Consider the following 25676-nt stretch of genomic DNA (forward strand, 5'->3'; position numbering starts at 1 on the left):
CCCTCCGCCCCCCTCCTGCCCTGTGCGCGTCCTACCTTCTTTTCCAGCCCCCCCCCCCCCCCGGGGCCCTTTCTGCTGTGTCTGTCTGAGGCTGGGGTGTTCCTACTTAGGGGAAAGATCGTCTCTGTTGGGTTTCTCTGTCTTCCTTCTCATCTGCTTTTGTAGGGTCTGTTGAAAGGGCTGGTCCTCGTGACGTCCCCCTGGGTGGGACCCAAGGGTCTCCCTACAGCAGTGTCACTGTGTGTGTGTGTTTAAGTTGATTTATTTTTAGTAATCTCTACACCCAACGTGAAGCTCGAACCCACGACCCCGAGATCACGAGTCGCGCACTGCCGACTGCACCAGCCAGGCACCCCACGTCCCTGTGTGTTTAATGAGGCAGGGCAGGCCCCTCTGTGGACTTCTGCTTGGTGTTTCATCTCGTTCTTAGTCTTTTGTTTTGTATTGGCTGGTCTAAAGAAACAATAACTTTCTCTGCAGTAAACTTTATTCCTAATATGAAACAAAATTTCCATGAAAGCTGAGAGTTCTGCATCTGGGGAAGGTGAGGAAACAGGTAGAGGTGGAGGAGGGCCAAGGAGGGGCTCTCAAAGGATGGCAGTGGCAGCAGGCAGCACTTCCTGACTCATGAAAAGGTCCAGGTCCAAGTTGGGATCTTCCAGATCCAGTTTCAGAAATTTATCTACTAATGTCTGGCAACTGAGGGGAGAGAGGACAGCAGGGTTTATGGCAGAATGGAAAACTGAGTCCCCAGGCAGAGGGGAGAGGCTGTGGCACAGGGAACCCAGGAAAAATTTAGGGATTTCGAACAAATCCTGGGTCTTTGAAGGTCAAAGAGGCTGTCAGGATCCTGAAAGGGGGAGAAGAGCCGCAGAACATGCTGAAAAGAACCAGGACACTGGGCCACACACACTCACTTTTCCATTTGCTTCTCCTTTAGCAACTCCTTGACAGGCTTGATAGGTTTCCCACTGCGGATCAAGTCTGAGACCTAGCAACAAGAAGTGGGGGTGGGGTGGGGTGGGGTGGGGTGGGGGAGTTGGGTAAGAGAATTGGAAATAAGGGTCAGAAATCCCATGGACCCAGAAACCCAGGCCCCTGAGAGGAGTAGGGACAACGGTAGGGAGCCCTGATGGAGGTGTCTGACCTTTGGATCTCACCTCCTTGCCACGAGTAAGGAGTTGGTCAGGAAGCCCAGCCTGGGCAGCTGTGTGGGAGGCATGACTGGCCTTGGCAATACCTTCACACACCTGATAGAAGAAGACTAGGTCGTCCCCATCCTCACAGGCCTCCATGGTCTTAAAAGAGATAGAAGGGGACAGTGTGTCATGAGTCACTGCATCCTGCCCTGAAACCCTTGACCAATCCCTGTGGGGAGTGAGAAACAGGAAGGATGCCTCTGTTCTGAGGAGCCTGTTCTGGGTTCTGGTAAATGCTCCTCCTAGGGAGCCCCAGAGGGCTAGATTGGTATCCTTACCAAATATTGCACAAGGGGCCCTTGTGGCAGCAGCTGGAGCTGAACAAGGCTCAGAAAGTTGGTGGCCACAAAGATGTGAGGGCACGTGGGTCCAAGTGCCAGCCAGTGTCGCAGGACAGCGGCCAGAAGCGCGAGCCCGTCCACCTGCGCACAGGGCAGGGGTGAGGGTACTGAACCACAGGTGCCCCCGTGTGACCTCTCCACCTGCCCTAGCCATCCCCATCTTGCACTTTTCTGTTTCTTTTCTGCCTACATACCCCCTATTCCTCTCCTGAGCCTCCCCACCACTTCCCCCTCCTCAGTTTCTCATCAGCTTGTCTCCTTACCGTGTTGGTTCCCTTTCCAAATTCGTCAATGAGGACCAGAGACTGCTTGGTGGCATTGTTCACTGCTTTCGCCACCTGCTGGGCACCAGGTGGACAAGGGAGCGTTTCAGTAGTGTTCAAGGCCTGCAATGCACTGACCACAGTGTGCCTGTGAGTAAAGCTGCTTGTGTGTGTGTCCACCCTACTGGACTGCAAGTGCACTAATGGCAAGACTCGTGTTTTGTTCATCTTTTCATTGCCAACAGTGCCTCATGCAAAGCAAAGGTTCAGTAAAGGTTCATGGTATTGATTCTCCCAGTGTCTGAACTCGGTGCTCCCTGCCCCTAATATAGAAGGCATGCAGCAGACAGAATGGTTTTCTTGTTCTGATCATTTTTCGAGAATAGAGTTCCTTCCGCACTAACACCCTCCCGCAGCCCCACCGCCCTTTGCTCCCTTTGACCTGGTTGAGGTCGATCATGAAGGTAGAGAGGCCCAGGGAGATGGAGTCACAGCTGTGGATTCGGGTAAAGATGGCGTCTACAGCCCCAATTTCGGCTTCCTCTGCTGGCACAAAGCTGCCCACCAGGGCCATGAATGTGATCAAGCCTACCTAAACATGGAGGAGACAGGGTCTTGGGCCTGGTGGTGTGGTCCGGCCTGGGGGTTAGGCAAGGCTGAGGGGTGAATTATAGATCAAGGAGGGGCGGACACAATTTAATAGGAGAGGATAGCCCCCTCAGCTCTCTTTAGAATCAGGAAAGAGGGCGGGAGAGTGGACAGAGGCACACTTGGGAGCAGCACGGCCCTGTTCAGAGGTGGGGAGAGGCTATCAGGCCACAGAGGGATCTGTTAGAGCACGGCTCTGCCTCAAGTAGAGAGAACATGTGTGCACGATGGTCTTTCCATGACAGGTCAGGGTCAGAACACCAGGGAGGAGCTGCAGGGACTTGTGTTTGCAGGCAGGTGGGAGATGGAGACAATGAAGAAGATGCCAGAGGCCCAGTGTGCAGGGACTCTCCTCACCTGTTTGAGGTATATGCTCTTCCCTGAGGAATTGGGTCCAGTGATGACTTTGACCCTCCCTCTGTCCCCACCACATTCTGCAGAGTTGGGCACGAAGGTTCGGGCACAGAGTTCCATCAGGGGATGTCTGCAGTGGGTAGAAAGGTACCTCACACGTGGCCTCTGAATGCAGACTAATGAAGCCACCAGAAGATGGGGCCTTTGGGCCCCTGGTGTCTATGCCTCCACCCCCTTCTGTTCTCACCTGCCATTCTGGATTCGGACCCCAATGAGTTGGGGGGAGTAACGGGGCCTTGAGTAGCCATAGTCCCGGGCAGCACTGGCAAGAGCCAGCAGGACGTCCAGGCGGGCGGCAAGGTCCAACACCCGGGTCAAGACAGCAGCCCGTGCCAGTACCTGACACTGCAGCTGGTACATCAACAGGGTCTCCTGGTCTGGGGGGGGGGGGGGGGGAGGGAGCTGGGCATCAGCTCCATGGGAAAAGGAAGAGACAAAGAAGCCAGCAGAGACCTGGAAACAGGCTTGCAGATAGAGTCTGAGATACCCCAAGCTGCCCGCCCCTCCAGCCTTTTGCTTCTCCTCACCCCGGATGTCACAGTGCAGGTCCCCCAGCAATGCATCCAGCTCCTTGGTTCGAGCACTACGGTAGTGCAGCTTCTCCTCTGACAGAAACTGGGAACAAGGGCTCAAAGCTGTGGGCTTTGCATTCTTGGTCCCCATCTTCTCTAATACCACGTCTGGCCCCACGCCTTTTTTTTTTCTTTTAAAAAACTTTTATTTAAAAATAGAACAGATGCAGAGGGCGCCTGGGTGGCTCAGTTGGTTAAGCGTCTGCATTCGGCCCAGGTCATGATCCCAGGGTCCTGGGATCGAGCCCTGCTTCAGGGTCCCTGTTCTGCGGGAAGCCTGCTTCTCCCTCTCCCACTCCCCCTGTTTGTGTTCCTGCTCTCGCCTCTGTCTCTTTCAAATAAATGAAATCTTAAAAAAAAAAAAAAAGAACAGATGCAGAAAACTGCAGAAAGCAAATATATAGCTTAAGGAATTGTTATGAGGCAAATACCCTTGTAACCAACCATGTAGGTTGCAAAGTAGGTTAAAAAACTAAAATTTTCAGGCACCTGGGTGCCTCAGTCGTTAAGTGTCTGCCTTCGGCTCAGATTGTGATCCCAGGGTCCTGGGATCAAGCTCCACATCAGGCTCCCTGCTTCTCCCTCTCCCACTCCCCCTGTTTGTGTTCCTGCTCTCGCCTCTGTCTCTTTCAAATAAATGAAATCTTAAAAAAAAAAAAAAAGAACAGATGCAGAAAACTGCAGAAAGCAAATATATAGCTTAAGGAATTGTTATGAGGCAAATACCCTTGTAACCAACCATGTAGGTTGCAGAGTAGGTTAAAAAACTAAAATTTTCAGGCACCTGGGTGCCTCAGTCGTTAAGTGTCTGCCTTCGGCTCAGATTGTGATCCCAGGGTCCTGGGATCAAGCTCCACATCAGGCTCCCTGCTTCTCCCTCTCCCACTCCCCCTGCTTGTGTTCCTGCTCTCGCTCTCTGTCTCTTTCAAATAAATAAATAAAATCTTAAAAAAAAAAGCTAAAATTTTGTCAGCTACCCCAGAGAGCCATCCTAATCACAACCCTCTCAAACTCCTCAAAAGTAACCTCTGTTCTGACCTCTTTGGGAATCAAGTCCTTATTTTCTTTATAAGTTTATCATTCAAATAATCTTTTTTTTTTTTTTTTAAGAGAGAGAGAGGGAGTGTGGATTGGGGGGAAGGGGCAGAGAGAGAGAGGGAGAGAGAATCTTAAGCAGGTTCCACGCTCAGCATGGAATCTGAGGCGGGGCTCGATCTCACAACCCTGAGATTATGATCTGAGCTGAAACTAAGAGTTGAATGCTTTGGGGCGCCTGGGTGGCTCAGTCATTAAGCGGCTGCCTTCGGCTCAGGTCATGATCCCAGGGTCCTGGGATCAAGCCCCGCATTGGGCTCCCTTCTCGGTGGGAAGCCTGCTCTCCCTCTCCCACTCTGGCTGCTTGTGTTCCTGCTCTTGCTGTCTCTCTCTCTGTCAAATAAATAAATAAAATCTTAAAAAAAAAAAAAGAGTTGGACACTTCACTGACTGAGCCACTCAGGTGCCCCCCCCCGCCAAATATTCATTCTTAAGGACTAGTTTAGTTATGCCTCCCGCTGATGATTTCTACTTTTTTTTTAATTTTTAAAATTTATTTATTAGAGAGAGAGAGAATGAGAGATAGAGAGCACGAGAGGGAAGAGGGTCAGAGGGAGAAGCAGACTCCCCGCCGAGCAGGGAGCCCGATGCGGGACTCGATCCTGGGACTCCAGGATCATGACCTGAGCCGAAGGCAGTTGCTTAACCAACTGAGCCACCCAGGCGCCCCTCTACTTTATTTTTTAATTCCAGTATTGTTAGCATACAGTGTTATATTAGTTTCAGGTGTATATTACTCAACAATTCTGCACATTACTCTGTGGTCAAGATGAGTGGACTCTTAATCCCCTCCACCTGTTCCACCCATCCCCCCACCCACCTCCCCTCTGGTAACCATCAGTTTGTTCTCTATAGTTATGGGTCTATTTTTTGGTTTGTCTCTTTTTCTCTTTGTCCATTTGTTTTGTTTCTTAAATTCCACACACGAGTGAAATCATATGGAATTTGTCTTTCTCTGACTGGCTTATTTCACTTAGCATAATACTCCATGCCATTGCAAATGGTAAGATTTTGTCCTTTTTTATTGCTCAGTAATATTCCACTGTGTGTAATACCACATCCTCTTTATCCATTCATCTATCAGTGGACACTTGGGCTGCTTCCACATCGTGGCTATTGTAGACAATGCTGCTATAAAATAGAGGTGCATGTATCTCTTTGAATTAGTGTTTTTGTATTCTCTGGGTATATTTGGGTAAATACTCAGTAGTGTGATTCTTAGATCATTGGGTGGTTCTATTTTTAATTTTTTGAAAAGCCTCCATCCTGATTTCCACAGTGGCTGCACCAGTTTGCATCCCCACCAACAGTGCATGAGGGTTCCTTTTTCTCCACATCCTCACCAACACTTGTTGTGTCTTGAGTTTTTGATTTTTTAATTTTAGCCATTCTAACAGGTATGAGGTGATATCTCATTGTGGGTTTTTTTTTAAGATTTATTTATTTGAGAGGGAGAGAGGGGAGGGGCAGCAGGAGAGGGAGAGAAGCAGACTCTGTGCTGAGTGCAGAGCCCAGTGCAGGGCTCGATCTCATGACCCTGAGATCATGATCAGAGTCAAAATCAAGAGTTGGCACACCTAACCGACTAAGCCACCCAGGTGCCCCTCATTGTGGTCTTGATTTGCATTTCCCTGATGATCAGTGATGTTGAGCATCTTTTCATGTGTCTTTTGGCCATCTGCACGTGTCTTCTTTGGACAAATGTCTGAAGATGTCTTCTGCCTATTTTTTAATTGGATTATTTATTTTTTTGGTGTTATGTACTTTTAAAGTTTTATTTATTTAAATAATTTCTACACCCAGTGTGGAGCTCAAAGTCACAACCCTGAGATCAAGAGTCTCATGCCAAACAGCCCTTAAGTTCTTTATATATTTTGGATACTAACCCTCTATTGGGTACGTCATTTGCAAATATCTTCTGCCATTCAGTAGGTTGTTTTTTATCAGTTGTTTCCTTTGCAGCACAGAAACTTTTTATTTTGATGTAGTCCCAGTAGTTTAAAGATTATTTATTTTTATATATATTTATTTATTTATTTTAGAGAGAGAGCATGAGTGGGGGGAGTTGCGGAGAGGGACGAGCCAACTCCGTGCTGAGCGAGGAGCCCAGTGCAGGGCTTGATCTCACGGCTCTGAGATCATGACCTGAGCCGAAACCAGGACTCAGACGCTTAACAGATTGAGCCACCCAGGCGCCCCTATGTAGTCCCAATAGTTTATTTTTGCTTTTGTTTTCCTTGCCTCGGGAGACTATCTAGAAAGATGTTGCTATGACCAATGTGAGATAAATTACCGCCTGTGTTCTCTTCTAGGATTTTTATGGTTTCATGTCTCACATTAAGGTCCTTAATCCATTTTGAGTTTATTTTTGTGTATGGTGTAAGAAAGCGGCCCAGTTTCATTCTTTTGCATGTAGCTGTCCAATTTTCCCAACACCATTTGTTGAAGACACTATCTTTTCCCCATTGCATATTCTTTCCTGCTTTGTCAAAGATGGATTGACCAGAGGTGCCTTATTTTTATTTATCTGATAGAGAGAGAGAGAGAGAGAGAGCAAGAGCAGGGAAGCGTTGGGGAGGGAGGAGAGGGGCAAAGGGAGAGGGAGAAGCAGACTCCCCACTGAACAGGGAGCCAAACGTGGGGCTCAATCCTAGGACCCTGAGATCATGACCTGAGCCAAAGGCAGACGCTTAACTGGCTGAGCCACCCAGGCACCCCAATAAATAAAATCTTGAAAAAAAAGATTAATTGACCACATAATCATGGGTTTATTTCTGGGCTTTCTGTTCTGTTCCATTGATCTATGTGTCTATTTTTGTGCTAACATCATACTGTTTTGATCACTATAACTTTGTGATACAACTTTAACTCTGGAATTGTGATACCTCCAGTTTTGTTTTGTTTTGTTTTGTTTTCAAGATTGCTTTGGCTATTTGGGGTCTTTTATGTTCCATACCAATTTTAGGATTATTTGTGAAAAATGCTGTTGGTATTCTGATGGGGATTGCATTAAATCTGTAGATTGCTTTGGGTAGTATAGGCATTTGAACAATATTTGTTCTTCCAACCCCAGACCATGGAATGCCTTTCCATTTCTTTGTGTCATCTTCAATTTCTTTCATCAAGGTTTTATAGTTTTCAGAGTACATGTCTTTCGTCTCTTTCCCACCCTGACTTCTTTCCCTTTTATCTCAGAGCTGGTAAGGATCAAAGTAGAACTACAGAAGAGACAACCCATATTGGGAAGTACTGATAGGGTAAAGCCCTCCCTCAGCTATTGACTTATTTCTCTTATTACCCCCTACAGAGGTCAAGGGTCTTACCATGAAGTCCAGTCCTTCAATCTCAAAGTCACTGGCCTCTGCCATGGAAGGCAGGCGGGGAATAGAGAGAAGGAAGCCAATCTGAGGAGAGTAAAGAGATAAAACAGGGAGGAAAGAACCAAGTACTGGGCACCTCATCTCCCTGGAGGGCACCAGAGATTCCTATATTCTGCAGTGCTTCCCTCAGGGGCTTAAAGCTACCACAGGGTGTTCATATCCTTCAGGTTTCTCCAGGAGTTTTCTTATCTAGCAGTGTGTCCTTCAAGAGCTTAATATCTCCCATAAAAGATCCCTGGGGGTTACACCCAACCCTCCTGCCCTCACCAGAGGGATGTAGATGACACTGCAAGAAGGAATACGGGAGTCCAGATTCTCTAGCTCCTTCCGGGCGACCTCAGTGAGGAAACTGGGAAGTCCCATCAGCCTTCGTTTTTCTAGGAGGATGGAAGACATGTGGGTATCAAAAGTAAGGTTCCTGCCATGTTGGCCCCAGTTATCCCCAGTTGTAGTGGCCGCCTACTGATGATGGTACCCCGTCACTGGGTGGGCTCGTGTTTCAGGGCTCACAGGCCCAACTGCACACCCAACACTCACTCTCATCAATGTCAGGATCTATGTTGGGGAGGACTGTGAAGCGATTTTCAGCAAGACTGCCCTCAAAGTCCACCTGAGGAGATAAAACATCCAGTTGCTCATCACCCAAAACTGTCCCCAGTCCTGTTCCTCACCTCTCCTTGGGCCCCTATTCGCCCTGCATTTCCTGTTTTGACCCTAACCCTCCAAGCACGTCTCTGATGTTCTGCCACCTCCTCTCACCATCCCATTCTTTGGTCACCCAACTGACCTTGATGTCTCCCATCTTCAACACCACATTCCCCAGAGCCCGCTCTTTCTCCATCCTCCAATCCCACCTCTCTCCCCTAGGTCCCCAGGGGCTCTGCCTCTTTCTTCCACTCACCACCTTTCCAATGAGGCTGGCGATATGGTGCAGGTCGTCAGAGAACTCTTGGGCAATGTCCTGAAAGAGCTGGATGGACTGGGGCAGGGAGCGGCAGGCATCCCTCAGACCCAGGGCACTGTACACAGTCTGTAGCAGAAATGGACAGAAGGTGGGCTGAGGCGAGGGGACAGGGAAGGACAGGGGAGAAATCACAGTAAGAAAGACAGAGGATCTCAAAGGCAAAGAAGAAACAGTAAGTGAGGAAATGGCATCTGTAAAACTGTGTCAGGCACTCAACAGTGAGGCCACAGAGAACTAAAATGTGGCCCCTGTCCCAGATGAGCTCATGGTCTAGTGAGAAAGACAGAAATAGACCCAGAAAATTTAAAAATAAAATGGTAGGTGCTTTAATAGAGGAGAGGATTTCATATTGAGGAAGGAGAAAGAGAAGTGGGGCTATGAAAGGCAGAGAAGTACATGAGCAGAAGGGGCAAGACAGCACTGAGGTAAGGGAGCAGGAAGAGAGGAAGGGTTAGGGTCATTGACAGTTAATTCCCCAGGGTGAAGGTCAGTGCCCTGAGGTAGCTGCCAAGGTTAGACTGCATGGACACACCGACATCTACTGAGCCTTACTCGGTGGCAGAGGACACAAGTATATATATTAAAGGGTTTATAATCTAGCCATGATGGAAACAAGCAAACAAGCAGCAAAAACAATGCCTACTCACAAGACAGATTGATCAATATGGAACTGACTAAAATTATTAAGGAAGTTCAGAGAATAAGACTAATATGGGCTAACATCATTGGGGATATCTTTACAGAGAAAAGGAAACGAGGGGCCCCTGGGTGGCTCAGTTGATTGGGTGTCTAACTCTTGATACCCTTGATTTCGGCTCAGGTGATGATCTCAGGATCCTCACTAGACCATGAGCTCCTCTGGGACAGGGGCCACATTTTAGTTCTTTGTGGCCTCATAATTTGCTCAAGGTCTCACAGAGAGTAAATAAAAGAGCTGGGATTTGAGTCCGGAGTCAGCTTCCACGCTGGGCATGGAGCCTGCCTGAGATTCTCTCTCTCTCCCTCTCCCTCTGCCCACCCTCACCTCCACAGGCCGAGTGTGTGCATACCCACTCTCTCTCTCAAAAAAAAAAAGGAACCAAACTGGGTCATGAATAAGGCTATTCAAAGGAAGGAGGGTACTCTGGTTCAGAGCAAGGGCACAGGCAAGTAGCAGTAGAACAAAGAGCTAACACTTCCTGAATGCTTACTAAGTGACAGGCAAGGCAATGTTCTAAACTCTTTACATGTTAATTTCGTTTGTTCCTCAGAAGAATCTTAGGAGATAGGGACTAGCATTATCTCCATTTTACAGACCTGCAACCTGAAGCACAAAGAAATAACATAATTTGCTCAAAGTCTCACAGAGAGTAAATAAAAGAGCTGGGATTTGAACGCAGGTGTCTGGCCTTTAAACACCACACTATACTGAGCAGAACACAGTGGGTCTCCTCAGCAGAGTGCCCGAATGCATAGCCTGGCTGGGCTGAAGCGGAGGATGAATGCTGAGTAGTGGGAATGGAATATACAAATAGTTACATATAACTATTCATGTTCAAAGAAAACTGCTGTAGATAATGAGAAGCAGCTTTCACACTGTCAGAGAAGGAAGTTACAAATGAGGAAAGGAGGAATACCCTGTGGTATTGACCTGGAATCAGAGGTATGAGTATGAACTCTTGGGTTCTTTAATATATAGATCGATCGATTCAGGAATACAGATGTCAATGCATGGGTTAGCATACATGGATTTATTTCTTAGCTCTGTCTGTGGTGAGAAGTGACAGACAGATACCCAGTAGCAATAACCACGTGGGTCTAGTGTCCAGATCTGGTTTCTAATACTATCCTCCAAAGAAGGTAACCAGGACTCCTTGGAGAAATGGTTGATTCCAGGGCTGGGGCAAAGAAAATATAAGATGAGCCTGGAACATCTTGTAGTGGTAGAAACTTACGAAGTATTAAAAAATGGACTGGGGGCCATGTCAGAAGGGCATTATCAAAAGCCTATCTGAATTTGAAAAGCCAATCTGAAGGCCAAATGGGCATATTAAAAGCCAATCTGAAAAGAACTCTCAAAGATCTAAACTAGAAAAATTTGAGCAAAATAAACAACAGCATTGAATTATAACTCATAAAATATTTATGAGATAATTGGCCTATGATTATGTAACATGCTAACATTTTTTTATAAGATGTTAACATTAATGGAAACTGAGTGAAAAGGTATATAAGAACACCCTGTACAATTTTTGCGGCTTTTCTTTATGTCTTAAATTATTTTTTAAAAAAGAAATTAAAACAAAACAACAGAAGGATAAATCTTAAAAATTTTTTAAAGAAAATGTTAAAGGTGGAAAGGGGGAAAAGACAGAAACTAGAATTAGTTGCCTATACCTTGTTTGGGAGATTACATTTTGAAACTGTGTAAATATTTTACATAATTTTAAAAGTAAATTAAATCTTAAAAAACCAGGGATGCCTGGGTGGCTCAGTTGGTTAAGTGACTGCCTTCGGCTCAGGTCATGATCCCTGGGTCCTGGGATTGAGTCCCACATCAGGCTCCCTGCTCAGCGGGAGGCCTGCTTCTCCCTCTGCCTGTTCTAACTGCTCTGCCTGCCGCTCCCCCTGCTTGGGCTCTCTCTCTCTGACAAAATAAATAAAACCTTTAACAAAAAATTAAAAACCAATTCCTAAAAATCAAAAATAGAATGAAACAAATGAACACAAATGTATATTCAGATAGTGACATAACCACACAGAGAGGAACTATTCCAAGTGACTAAAACACAGTCATTTGGCTGTATCCTTAGTAGGGACAAAAAGAACTTCCCTTCTTCCCCCAAAAAAATCTTAAATTATTTTCAGCAATAATATCATTGGTAGTAGTGCTGGTGTTGCTATACTAAGATTGTTGTGGATGTAATGTAAGAAAAGAAAATGAGTGATATTCTAATCTTATCATTCCTAGTGTTATTGAGAACCAGAATTTCCACTTGGAAGAAGGAAGGTTGAAGGGGATAGTATAGGAATATACAAGGTAAGAACCCTGTGCTTCTGAATTTAAATTGCTGGTATCAGTACCAATTAGTCATGTATTTTACTTTTTAAAAATTCTAGATATGTCTGCAGAAAAGCCTTTAAAGCAATAAGCAAAACATGCTGTGTGTGCATCCTCTAGGATTCAGACTGTGATACAGAAATGCCATTTTTCACTAAAAGGAACCAGCGCTCTTTGAAGAAAGATCTGGTTCTGGGTCAGAACCAAGAGATGTAGGGGCACCTGGCTGGCTCAGTCAGTAGAGCACACAACTCTTGATCTCAGGGTTGTGAGTTCAAGCCCTGCCTTGGGTGTAGAGATTACTTAAAATAAATCAATATAATTTAAAAAAAGAAAGAACCAGGAGATGTAAATGATATATCTGGTACATCTTCTCAAACAAGGGAGCAGGAGGGAAGTGATCAAGTGCGGACGTCTACTGGGGTCATGTTTAAGGGACTCAGAAGCCAACATGAAGAGGCTCCCATTAGCCACAGATAGAATAATCTGAACATGTAGAAAGATTAAAAATGCAATGGACTGAAACACGTGTAAATCTGAGTTTATGATGATATTAAAACAACAAAAAATACATTGGCTACCGTGGGGCATGTTAGGGAACTAATAATTTCCCATATGCTGAAGAGCTGGTAAATAAAGGCAGGGGAGAAAATCAAGCAATTTCTACGATATGAAATGTACCACTGAATAACCAAAAAGCAGATGAGAGGAAGTTTCTCTTTACAGAAACATTCAGACTAATAAATAGAGAAAGAATGACAGAATAACACTACTTTGCAATCCCTAAGGAATTAATGGACGTAGGTATTAAACATCAAAAGCTGCTAACATCACAAAAAGAGAGACAGACATATCAGGCATTATATTCCTCCGCTTATAAAACAATATTGAAAAAAAATCAAACTTGGATTTGGTCAGTCTTCTAGATCCATTTACAAAAATTCTAGAAGAGAGTAAAACATGTCAAAAACACGTACAGAATGTAATCAGCAAAATCCAGGTTAAGGAAAACTCTACTGGACAAACAATCCCATTTCTTCACCAAATAACTTGCAAGGGAAAAAAGAAAACTAAAGATTGAGATAGACATGGAGGGAGAACAGTGAAATGAAAATGGAACCCACAAAGGGGACTTCAAGAGACATCATCCCATTGCTATATGTTGAACATATTTTCAGCCTAATTAAACAAAATGTATTTTTTTAAAATCATGACATTTAAGAGAGGATTAGAAATGTGAACATCAGATAATTGATGATATTCAAGAATTATGTTGTTAGTAAGACTATGGTATTGTTATTCTTTTTTAAAAGCAATTTTCTTCTAGAAATCATACTGAAATAGTTATAGGTGAAATGATATGATGGCTGGGAATTGCTTCAAACTAATCCAGGAAGGGGAAAGGGGGAGAAGATATACATGAAACAAGATTGGTATGAGTCTAGGTGTTAAAGCTGTATGCTGGGTACGTGGGGGTTCATTATACTATTCTAAATTTTTTTGAGTTTCCACAATACAAAGTTGTTGCTGTTAAAGTGTTGGGATAAAGTTGGACGGGTGAGCAGAGTACCGAGGGTCTGGACTGCCTGCTGAGAGGCTTAACCTGGACCTCTGGGCTTCTAGAAGGGAGGCCTTACCTTGTACAGAACCTGCCAGTCGCTGGCCTTGGTGTGGGACAGCTTCATGCGTTTCAGAATCAGCTACAGTCAGACAAAGGGATGGCCACTGTTTTCCTTCTCCCATTCTAGTGCCCCCCAAGAAGCCCGATGTCCACTACCGACCCTCAAGCTCCTTCCCCACCTCCTTGCCCCCACCCTGGGCTCACAGGTACATTCTTGATATGACCCAGCAACCGATGCAGTATTTGAGCCATGTCCAGATTCTGAGGTAGGAGGAAAAACTGAATGACATCCAGCCGAGAATTTAGCTCTCCCAGGTCCTGAGTCGGACGTGTGAACCACAGCCTAAAAGTGAGGGATGAAGTAGGGGGACCAGAAATTACATCTGTGCTCATCAATGTCTTTTTTTTTTTTTTAAGATTTTATTTATTTGAGGGTTGTTGGAGTGAAGAGGGTTGGGAGGGATGGGGTGGCTGGGTGATGGACATTGGGGAGGGTATGTGCTACTGTGAGCGCTGTGAATTGTGTTAAGACTGATGAATCACAGACCTGTACCCCTGAAACAAATAATACATTATATGTTAATTAGAAAATAAAATTTAAAAAAAAAGATTTTATTGGGGCACCTGGGTGGCTCAGTCGTTAAGCATCTGCCTTTGGCTCAGGTCATGATCCCAGGGTCCTGGGATTGAGCCCCGCATTGGGCTCCCTGCTCGGCAGGAGGCCTGCTTCTCCCTCTCCCACTCCCCCTGATGTGTTCCCTCTCTCACTGTGTCTCTCTCTGTCAAATAAATAAAATATTTTTAAAAAAAGATTTTATTTATTTGAGAGGGAGAGAGAGAGAGCAAGCACGAGAAGGAGGGAGGTCAGAGGGAGAATCAGATTCCTCACTGAGCAGGGAGCCCAACACGGGGCTTGATCCTGGGACTCTGGGATCATGACCTGAGCTGAAGGCAGACACCTAACTGACTGATCCACCCAGGTGCCCTCTCATCACTGTCTTGATCTCAATTTGTGACAGTGTGTGTTTGGAGGGCCCTGGGGATTGTGGTGATATGTATCTGTACTGGCAAGCCCAGTGTCCTATCTATGCGGGTGTGTTTACACATATCTACTAAAAATCTCTGCATGTGAGCACAACTGTTTATCATGGTTTTGATGGATGTGACCATGTGTCATTCCATGTGGATATGCGATAGAGCTTGTCAATATTTAGAGGGAAAGCAGTGTATTGAAGTATTTGTGTGCCAACACTCTAGCTTTCTCCGCGGCTGAGTAGGAGAGGGTGAGTCAGCATGAGTTTAAATGTATTTGGCTGTGAAAGTGCCTCCGGGTGTAACAGCACAGACGTTCGTCTTTTCCTGTTCTTCTGTAAAAGTATATAGCCATTCCATGCGGAATGGTACGTCCTCAATTCATGATAATGGTCATCTCTGCAGAGAAAAAAGGATTGGCAAGGGACACTTTAAGAGGCTTCCATAACATTCTTTTTTTTAGACTTTAAAAAATTAATATTTATTTATTTAATTTGAGAGAGCGAGGGCACAAACACGGGGTGGGCAGAGGGACAAGTAGACTCCCTGCTGAGTGGGGAACCTGACGCAGGGCCTCCATCCCAGGACACTGAGATGATGACCTGAGCCAAAATCAGACGCTGAACCTACTAAGCCACCCAGGCCACACACCCCCCATTTTTCAAGTAAGCTCTATGCCCAATGTGGGGCTTGAACTCATGACCCCAAGATCAAAAGTCACATGCTCTACCCACTGAGCCAGCCAGGCTTTTAATAACATTATCTTATTCTTAATTTTGCTGGTGTAAACATAGAGGTTTATATCATCATCATCACCATTATTACTTCCACCTTTTGTATGCCTGAGGTATTTTCTAATAAACTGAATTAGTATACAATAATAAATGTCTCATCTGGGTTTGTCTAATTCTGGGTGTCCCTGTCTTTCTGTGGCTACGGAGAGTGTGAGACTCTGCAAGGACCTGTGGGCCCATGAGTTCTTTTCTGCATTAGAGCAGCCATTAGGCACATGCTATTTTATACAAGAAGCAACCTGTGGAGACGCTGGGGCCTGGGGATATGTATCTCACACCATAGTAGAGGGCCAGTCCCCCTAGGTTAGAACACCCCAGGCTAGGGTGAAGCGGAGGGCTGAGTGGGATTCGAGGGTGGGTTTTAGGCACCTCTGCTCCTCAGCCACAAACAGCATCACGGGCAGCAAGTGTAGGCCAAACTGTGAATACCTGTCCCCACCTTGGAGAGCTTTGCCAAGCTGCCTATCTTGTAAAATCCTGGGGTTTTTCTGACTCATATACTGCTAGTGCCAGGAGAAATCTTAGTCAAGCTAAACCTCCTAATTTTACAGCTGAGAAAATGAAGCCCTTAAGAGAATAAGCAGCTTGTCCAAGGTCATGGGGCTAGTAAGAAGTATAGCTGGGTCTCGAACTCAGGTCCGCAGATGGCTAGGACAGTGCTCTTCAGAGCATACTGTGACATTCAGTCACCTTCCTGGTGCCCTGTTCAGCTGGGCCAACTGGGTCCTTAGTTCATAATTCAGGTTATGTTTCCGTGCCCTGCTGCAACCTACCTGGGGGATCTGCACTCTTCCCCAACTTTAACTCTGTTCTCTTCTCCACTAAGAATTCCTTCCCTCTCATCCCTTGCTGAGATGAGAGATCTGCATCTGTAGAATGTGGGGGTAATTAAATGATCCCAGTTACCTGGAAATGACCTCAGGGATTATCCTGAAAACCACCAAAGACACACAGTGCAGGGCAGGTGAGGTGGGGAAAGAATTGTGCACCTGTGGGCTATCAAAGCTTTCAGCTCTGAGTTTGTAGAGACCATGTGACCAATGTGCTTGCACCTGGGTACCATGCTCACTCACTGGGTGCTACCACATCCAAGACCATGTGCCAGGCACTGAGGTCACAGGTATGACAGCTGTATGGAGCTTGCAGTTATGAGAGCAAGCAGGTTCACTGACCGCTAACTTCAAGCTGATGTGACAGTGCAGCCAGAAAACATAAGCAGGCACTAAGCAAACGGGAAGGTGCACGTCCGTCTCCCTATAGGTGCCTGTGAAGGTTTCATGGAAGAGGTGATAGTGGGCTTGCACCTTGAAGAGGATGTAAGATTCTGACAGGTGAAGAACAAGGAAAAGACTATGCAGAAGAAACTGCATAAACACAGGCTTGGCGTATTTCCATGACGGAAAGTGGCCCAAACAACTGGAATATAGGGTGGATCCAGTGAGAAAGGATTTAGGCAGCGCTTGAGAAGATAATCGTGGAAATTTAAGTTGAGGTGAATGGGACGGGCTCTGAACACCATACTGCTAAAGATGCTGATCTTCATCCCGGCAGGGAATGCGAAAGCCTCCTGAGGTTTGTTATTTTTTTTCTACTTAAGATTTAAAAAAGTGGAGTGACACGCTCAGATATCTATTTTGGAATGACAAGTATTTTGGAACGAAGAACAATTAGAAAAAGAAGAGATTAGAGGCAGAGAGACCAATTTGAAGGTGACTGTGAGGCTCCAGGTTGGAAATGATCATAGCCAGAATTAGAGCAGTGGGAAGAGGGAGGGGGATGGCTGAGAAAGGCATCTCAGGGTAGAATCAATAGGCTTTAGTGAATAATTGAATATGAAGGATGAAGGAGAAGCATCAATCCAAGGTTCGGCACTTGAAAAGCAGTATTGCCAGCAATGCCATTAGCCAGAAAAAAAAGGATGCAAGAAGAGGAACGGGTCCAGTGGACATCAATTTAGATGCTCTGAGTTTGAACTATGTGGAAATTGCAAGTGGGGATGATGTGCGGTGTGCATTCCACATATGGAATTTGGAACTAGAGACACAATTTTGAAAGTCATCAGAGAATAGCTCAAATTCTCAGTCGGTTGAGTGTCTGCCTTCAGTTCGGGTCATGATCTCGGGGTCCCGGGATCGAGTCCCACGTCGGGCTCCCAGCTTGGCAGGGAGTCTGCTTCTCCCTTTCTCACTCTCCCTCTGCTCTCCCTCTATCTGTCTCTCTTAAATAAATAAATAAAAATCTAAAAAAAAAAAAAAAAGAATAGCTCAAATTGGAAGTACGGTTTTATAATTAAAGATAGTACTGTGTGGGGTGCCTGGCTGGCTTGGTCGGTAGAGCACGTGACTTTTGATCTTGGGATAGTGAGTTGGAGCCCCATTTGGGGGGTATATTGTACTTAAAATTAAAGAAATCTTTTAGGGGCGCCTGGGTATCTCATTCGGTTGAGCATCTGACTTCGGCTCAGGTCATGATCTCAGGGTCTTGGGATCAAGCCCCACGTTGGTCTCCCTGCTCAGCGGGGAGTCTGCTTGTCCCTCTCCCTCTGCCCCTTCTCTCTCTTTCCCTTAAATAAATAAAATCTTAAAAAAAAAATCTTTGGGGTGCCTGGGTGGCTCAGTTGTTAAGCGTCTGCCTTCGGCTCAGGTCATGATCCCAGGGTCCTGGGATCGAGCCCTGCATCAGGCTCCCTGCTCTGCAGGAAGCCTGCTTCTCCCTCTCCCACTCCCCCTGCTTGTGTTCCCTCTCTCACTGTGTCTCTCTCTGTCAAATAAATAAATAAAATCTTTAAAAACAAATAAAAAAAAAATAAAAATTTAAAAACTATATATTAAAAAAAAAAAAATAAAGCCCAGGGCGCCTGGGGGTTCAGTCGGTTAAGTGTCTGCCTTCAGCTCAGGTCATAATCCCAGGGTCCTGGGATCGAGCCCCACATCAGGGTTCGCTGCTTGGCGAGGAATCTGCTTCTCCCTCTCCCTCTGCCTGCCACTCCCCCTGCTTGTGTTCCCACTCTCTCTCGGTCAAATGAATAAATAAAATCTTTAAAAATAAATAAAATAAAGCCCTACCATATGAGGTAGAAACTTCCAGTTATTAAAAAAAGACAATGTACATTGGGGCGCCTGGGTGGCTCAGATGGTTAAGCATCTGCCTTCGGCTCAGGTCATGATCCCAGGGTCCTGGGATCGAGCCCCGCATCGGGCTCCCTGCTCGGCAGGGAGCCTGCTTCTCTCTCTACCTCTGCCTCTCTCTCTCTCTCTCTCTGACTCTCATGAATAAATAAATAAAACATTTAAGAAAAAAAAGACAACGTACAGCATAAGGAATATAGTTGATAATATTGTAACAACTTTACATGGTGACAGATAGTAGCTAGATTATATCGTGGTGATCACTTCATAATGTATATAAACGTTGAATCACTATGTTGTACACCTGAAACTAATATAATATTGTATGTCAACTATACTTCAATTAAAAAAAGATATTACCATGTGTGCATTAGTGTTTTGTGACTGTTTCTGCTGCTTGTGTGTGTGCCAGTCTGTATCATCAATGGGCATATGGGTATCTGTGCTGACAACATCAAATGAGGATAATACTAGCTACCACATGGGGTTGTTGTAAGGATTAAATGCATTTAGCCAGCATTTGGGAAGGGGCAGTCGTTTTTATTACTACCGGATGGAGTGGTGTGCGCATGTGCCTGTAGACTGCATGCATGAGCCTGTGGCATGTCCGTGAGACTCACCTGAGCAGCTTCTCTCCCCACTTACAACGGCATCTGTTGAGGATTCCTGTGGGCAGGAGCAGGGGCAGGGAGTAAGCTTATTACAAGGCAGGGGCAGGGAAAGGAATGTGTGGATGTGTCTAAACAGGCATCTGGGCCAGAGGTTCGGGTGTTGGGCAGGCTGTCCTGGGGGCGTTCCCTGGATACAGGACACAAAGGCAGCTAAAGCCAGCGCCTGGCCACAAGTCTGAGCCAGGATTACCTTACATGGGCTTAGGGGAGGGACAGGCACTCCCAGGAACAGTCAGCCAGAAAAATACACAGAGTGGTTGTAGTTGGAATCACAAAGAGCCCAAAACATATATGTAAACATTAGACACAATCCACCAAGATATGCACAGTGAAACCATGTGGATACTTGGGGCGATGTCCCGACCACACCCTAAAGCCAGAGACAACTGATAAAGACTCAATGCCAATAAAACACGGGCAGTTATGCAGTTATACATAGGGCCTCCCCAAGTCCCTGGACAGGTGCATGACTAGCAGAAACATCCATGCAAGCCCAAGGAATGAACATGGAATTGGTCAAGTCAGAGACGATAGGCAAATGACACTGGACAACTGTGGGCGAGTGGAGATGCCAAGCTCAGGGAGGGTACAAAGAGGTAAGAGAGCTGGATGGAGGGGCACCTGGGTGGCTCAGTCGTTAAGCATCTGCCTTCGGCCCAGGTCATGATCCCAGGGTCCTGGGATCAAGCCCCGCATCGGGCTCCCTGCTCTGCAGGAAGCCTGCTTCTCCCTCTCCCACTCTCCCTGCTTGTGTTCCTGCTCTCGCTGTCTCTCTCTCTGTCAAATAAATAAAATCTTAAAAAAGAGAGAGAGAGAGAGAGCTGATGGGAGTGGAAGAGACATCTGGCAGTGGGAGTGAAGTGGGAACAGAGGGGCTGGGACCCGTGTTTGGAGGCAGCTGTTTTTCTGGCAGGCTTTCATAGTGTGGGATGAGGGAAGGGGCATACCCACCAAAGAGGCTGAGCCCCTCCTTCAGTCCGCTGGTCACTTTGTACACTGAGGGATGGGCCTCACTCTTAAATATCTGCAGAACGCTGTCAGGGAGAAATGGAGGCGTTTGAGGTAACAGGTTTTTTAAGGGAATTCAGAAAATAGAATGGAGGTTGGGAACACGCTCCTGAGATCAAGTGTTGTTGTAAGGTCTGTCCCATACTCCTCTCTGCCTCAGTTTTTCTCTTCAGAATAAGTGACTCAGGAAGGCAGGATATCTATTTGACACCTTTGTGCTTTTCCTCCTTTCTCCTCGCCCTCTCTTCCCTTTCCTTCAAGGAGACAGACCTTAATAACCCCGGCATTAAAGAAACTGGAGCCTCATTAGGATTATTACAGCATTAAACTTAATCCTTCTCCCTCCCCTGAGATGACAGCCTGCCTCCATCTCCTTACCTGTACGTGTCTTGATCTATGCTCACCAGATGGGTCCTGAGAACAGAAAACAAGCAAAAGGGAAGGTGGCTGGGGTAGAGGCAGTGTGAGTTCACTGCTAGGTTCCACCCTTCTCAGTCTTCTCCCCAGAGCTCCACATCCCCTTCAGGTGCTCCTATGTGTCCTAGAGCACTTTACCCAATGGGGTACCGCCCACTTCCCGCACCCCCACCCGTCTTACTATTCAGGCCTCCCAATCCCACCTAATTTTGCTTAAAATTAGGGTAAATCACCTACAACACAAATTTCTTAAAGCCCAGAATGGGGACGCTGACGTTATAGTCTTCCAGTTCAACCCCAATTCTTCTTCGACCCAGGAACTTGAGCAACCCTCCAAGTGCCCGAACCTGGGAGGGGATCAGGAATGGAGTTGAGGTCAGTCCCGATATCCTAGAGGCTGGACAACACCAGGGAAAACTATTATTTTCCAGGGTTGGACCAGCACGTCCCAGGACTCAACCCCAGAAATGGGGTGCTTGTCCCTTTCTCCAGCCTGCTGCATCCCAGCCCCTGCATCCCAGGACCCTTCTCACCGTGAGAAGGCAGTCAAAGGGAATAATGGAGGAGAGGAAGAGGATTTTCTCAGTGGTAGTCATGGAGTCTGGAGTGAAGGCGTAGTTTCCAGAAAGGAGGCGCTGTTTGCTTATCTCCAGACCTATTTTGGGGGAGGCATGGGAAAGAAAGGTCCCGTAGCCCAATTTCTCACCCCATTTTAAGAATGAGACAACACTCTCTGACAAATAAGTAAATAAAATCTTAAAAAAAAAAAAGAATGAGACAATAAAAGCAAGAGAGATGATGTGACTTGCCAAGCTGCCACAGGCAGTTAGTGAAAAGCTGAAACAAGAACCAAATCTTCACACTCAGTCTAATTCTCGCTGTATTTTACATTTAATATAAAGATCTTTGGCTGAGAGCACAACCTGAGAAAGATAAGTGACTCAGGGAGGTATCTATTTGGGATTTGGGGTCAAAAAGATCATATTAATAGAGGAATGAATAACACTAATGTTTTAACATCTAATTAGGATAGAACATTCCCTATCCTTTTTGTGAGCCTGGGAAGGTTATGGAAGTGCCTTATGATCATCAGAGTCAGCCTTTTTTTCTTTCTTTCTTTTTTTTTTTTGAGACAAATGGCTTTGTCTTAAAGGTGAAAATTCTAACAATCAAAGCTATCCACCACTCCTCAGCGAAGGCCCTCATCCCTAGACATGTCTATGTGGAAGTTTCACAAGGTTTCAGGTTATTAAAAAGTAGGAAAAATAAATAAATAAATAAAAAGTAGGGAGCAGGAGAGATCTTGAGGACACTGGTTATGGGGCTTGGAGAACACCAAGGGTTAGGATGAGATAAAGCTGAGAGGAGACTTCTGATTATGGGGCTGGAGTAAGGAGAAAGGGTAGGGAAACTGGGATGGGGGGCTGGGCAGAGCAAAGGAAGTACCAAAATCCACACTTGGCAAAAATATGATTTCAGGTCTCTTAAGCTCTCTGTGCTCCTGGGAGGCTGTGGGGGAAGCAAAGAAAGGGCCATCAGTCTGGACATCTCAGTCCCCTGCTTCTGTCCCACCTTCCCTGTCACCCAATTCTGGCCTCCTGGCTTTAGCTCTCCCCAAGACCCTTTAGTCTCCTGGAATATTCCACAGTTTAGTCCTTCCCCATTTTCACTTTTCCCCTTACCCAGTCCTTACCAAGCTTCCCTAGAAACCGAGTCATATTTTCATCCTGTTTGGCACTCGTAACAATAGACCGGGGATTGATTTCATCCAACACTTAGAAGGAGAATGGAGACCAAATGAGTTAAAGGATCTTTATCCTCTAAGAGGGAACCCATTGCCCTCCCTTTGCTATCTCCCTTTACCCCCTCCAAGAAACCCCCCAAAAAACAAACAAAAAACAGGGCGCCTGGGTGGCTCAGTTGGTTAAGCGACTGCCTTCAGCTCAGGTCATGATCCTGGAGTCCCGGGATCGAGTCCCACATCGGGCTCCCTGCTCGGCGGGGAGTCTGCTTCTCCCTCTGACCCTCTTCCCTCTCGTGCTATCTCTCATTCTCTCTCTCTCAAATAAATAAATAAAATCCTAAAAAAATACAAAAACAAAAAAAAAAACCCTCATTTCCTCCAAAACTAAGGAGGGCTCTGCACATTGGGAGCATAGGTACGACTCAGGCATGAAGTTCTGGAAAAGAGTAGTAAGACTGCCAGGGCGGTAGGAGGGAAGAGGAGTGGCCTGGATGTTGTCACTAGACTAAAAACGTCTGAAGGACAGACATGACCGATTTGCCCAGGACTGTATGTCCAGCACCTGATACACTGTAAGCACCTAATAAACGTTCCTTAAATAATGAAATGAATTCCTATAAACAGAGAGAGCCTCTAGGAGTCAACTAATAAAATAGACTGAGTCAGGTGAGGATATATGAGTGAAATACACCTCCAGTCCCAGAACCCATGGTTCTGCCCCCACCTCTCTGGAGAAGCTCGAAACTCTCGTGATCTGGGGCATCTGGCATGAAGTGGATGGTGGAGTCACTAGTGTCATAATAGGCAATGCCCAAGTATCCTGAAGTCCACAGGAAACACAGATGGATCTGTCCCGGAGGAAGAAAGGAAACATATTTGAACTGCTGGGTTATGCAAGGTTATGCCATGTCTTGCTTAATTGTAATCATTTTATGGAATCCCTGAGACAGTCATCCTCATCCCCATTCAGTAAGTGTGAAACAGAGCAGAGGCACGCGACTAGCTAGCTCTTCCCAGCCCGTTTATTCTAACATCCCGACGGTCCAACAAACGCCCCGCTCCCCGGACCCAAGCGCCTGCTGCTCCCGGCAACGCCGCCCCAGAGACCTCCGCCGGCTCCTGCTCATTCTCCTCCTCCTCGGCCTCCCCGGGGCCCCGCACCGGGGCCGGGCTGGGAAAGCTGGCCGAGGCTGCCCCGGGCCCCGGACCCTCTGGCGTCCTGCCTGGGATCGCTCCGACGGAAGCCATGGCCTTGGAGGCTCTGCGGGGAGCAGAAAATGAAGGCGGTTCAGGAGCGAGGTTTCATCGCGGGGAGGCTGGGGTAGGGGTTCCGCAGAAACGCAAACCCACCCAGGACTTCTGGGAGGGGGCTGAGGCGCAGGGCTGCGAGGGCCTGGGAGAGCTGCGGTAACATTTTGTTTTTAACATGTGTGGGACATTTTGACGGGCGACTTCTCAGGTACGTCACTAAAGTCCAGACTGTGCAAAACTCCACTCGCCCCACCCTCATTTCGGTCACGCAGAGGTTGGACTTTGGCTGGAGGGCTCTGTGGGGGGAGTCTGTACCGCTCCTCTCTCCGCCACTACCAACCACACCCCCACGACTGCAGCCCTAACCTCTAGACTTTCCCACCCCAGCCGCTGACAACTCGCGGCATCTTCCCGCATTTTCAGTCACCTGGGTCGCTACGTGCGCGAAACCACGTCACTAACAGCCTTGAGCCCGCAGGAGGGGCATACTGGCGTGAGGACGGGGTGCGCGCGCACACGCCCCGCCCTTCTTAGCGGCTATTGGTCGGAGAGATCCGGATCCTGCCTGGAGATCCAACAGAGCGAGAGAGGGAATAAACAGTTGCTGGGACGGCTGGACACTGATTGGTCCATTCGCATATGGGGCGGTGCCAGAACGTTCAAAATTCCCGCCTGTGCCGTTGCTTAGCACTAGAGCCTCCGGCCTTCCGGGTTTCTGGGCTTTGATTGACGGGAGGTGGAGCCTGTGAGAAAGTCGGAAGCGCGTTTGAGTCAGAGCCCAGGAACTGGTCTAGGGCTGTTGGGGGTGAGCTGGCTAAAGGGGCAGAGGCGAATTGTATTTTTTTCTGGAGAGTGGAGATAAGCAACGTTAATTAAGCCTGTGCCAGCAACTCTAAATTAATATTTGTACCCACGACGGACGCCTGGGTGGTTCGGTCGTTAAAGCGTCTGTCTTCGGCTCAGGCCATGATCCCAGGGTCCTGGAAGTGAGTCCCGCATGGCACAGTAGGAAGCCTCCTTCACCCCCTGCCTTTGCCTGCTGCTACTGCCTGCTGTGTGTGCTCTCTCTCTCTGACAAATAAATAAAATCTTAAAAAAATATATTTGTTTTTTAAAAAATATATTTGTACCCACCCTAAGTTAATATTTATGAAAGCTTAGAACAGTGCCTGGTAAACTAGTAAGAGCTACTACGTATTTCAAATAAATAAGCAGAAATAAGTGAGACTCCTGTCTTAGTCCTCCTTTGCCTGTTTACTTGGTGCAGGGTATGACCACCCCCACGAGGGCACTCCTGGGTCTAGTTTTAATTTTGGTCTCCCCAGAGGAGGTAGAAGCATTCAAATTACACAAAATTCTGGTAGAAGTAGACCTGATAGGGGTGTTTGGGTGGCTCAGTCGTTAAGCGTCTGTCTGCCTTCGGCTCAGGTCATGACCCCAGGGTCCTGGGATCCAGGCCTGCATTGGGCTCCCTGTTCAGTGGGAGGCCTGCTTCTCCCTCTCCCTCTGCCCCTGCTTGTGTTCCCTCTCTCTGTGTGTCTCTCTGTCAAATAAATAAATAAAATCTAAAAAAAAAAAAAAAAAGTAGACCTGATTAACACCTACACCCCCGCTGAGACATGTCTATCCCCCTCTGCAGGGGCACACACACCCACACCCCTAAAGACAGAGGGGTGTCATTCATTCACCCAGCAACTATTTAGTGCCTACTCTGGGCCAGGTGGCAGACTCAAAGTACTGAACATTAATTAAGTATGGACTTCATGAAGCTTACTTTTTAGTGTGCGTGAGAAGAGAAGCAAGGAGATTGTGAGGGGGGCAGAAATAAATATATACTTTAAAAAAACAGATCCCTTGGGACGCCTGGGTGGCTCAGTCAGTTAAGCGTCTGCCTTCAGCTCAGGTCATGATCCCAGGGTCCTGGGACAGAGTTCCACATCGGGCTTCCTGCTCAGTGGGGAGTCTGCTTCTCCCTCAGCCTGCCACTCCCTCTGCTTGTGCCCGCTCCCCCCAACAAATAAATGAGATATTTTTTAAAAAATAAATAAAAAATAAAAAACAGATCGCTTAAAATGCATCTTCCTCTCCAGCTTT

General features: G+C 46.7%; 1 protein-coding gene across 4 annotated transcripts; it reads right to left on the reverse strand.

Annotated features, from left to right (window-relative positions):
* Nucleotides 1–469: 469 nt before the first annotated feature.
* MSH5 (mutS homolog 5) lies at nucleotides 470–24051 on the reverse strand. Of its 4 annotated transcripts, XM_027603808.2 has the most exons (25): nucleotides 23682–23927; nucleotides 23439–23592; nucleotides 23056–23179; nucleotides 22281–22361; nucleotides 22034–22096; nucleotides 21121–21242; nucleotides 20825–20934; nucleotides 20549–20584; nucleotides 20114–20196; nucleotides 19112–19157; nucleotides 13742–13880; nucleotides 13554–13616; nucleotides 8814–8942; nucleotides 8450–8522; nucleotides 8180–8289; nucleotides 7856–7936; nucleotides 3393–3480; nucleotides 3053–3242; nucleotides 2809–2935; nucleotides 2246–2395; nucleotides 1804–1878; nucleotides 1478–1621; nucleotides 1161–1298; nucleotides 918–991; nucleotides 470–699 (listed from the first exon to the last, which is right to left on the reverse strand). In XM_027603808.2, exons 2-25 carry the CDS (start codon nucleotides 23577–23579, stop codon nucleotides 588–590), a joined length of 2499 nt encoding a protein of 832 aa, XP_027459609.2. In that variant the 5' UTR covers nucleotides 23580–23592; nucleotides 23682–23927; the 3' UTR covers nucleotides 470–587. The 4 variants fall into 4 exon arrangements, with proteins under 4 accessions (XP_027459609.2, XP_027459611.2, XP_027459610.2 ...); XM_027603810.2 differs by lacking the exons at nucleotides 23439–23592; nucleotides 23682–23927 and adding an exon at nucleotides 24010–24051; XM_027603809.2 differs by lacking the exon at nucleotides 22281–22361.
* Between the last annotated feature and the right edge of the window lie 1625 nt (nucleotides 24052–25676).

Source organism: Zalophus californianus, chromosome 7 (assembly GCF_009762305.2).
Source record: "Zalophus californianus isolate mZalCal1 chromosome 7, mZalCal1.pri.v2, whole genome shotgun sequence".
Classification (NCBI taxonomy): Eukaryota; Metazoa; Chordata; class Mammalia; order Carnivora; family Otariidae; genus Zalophus; species Zalophus californianus.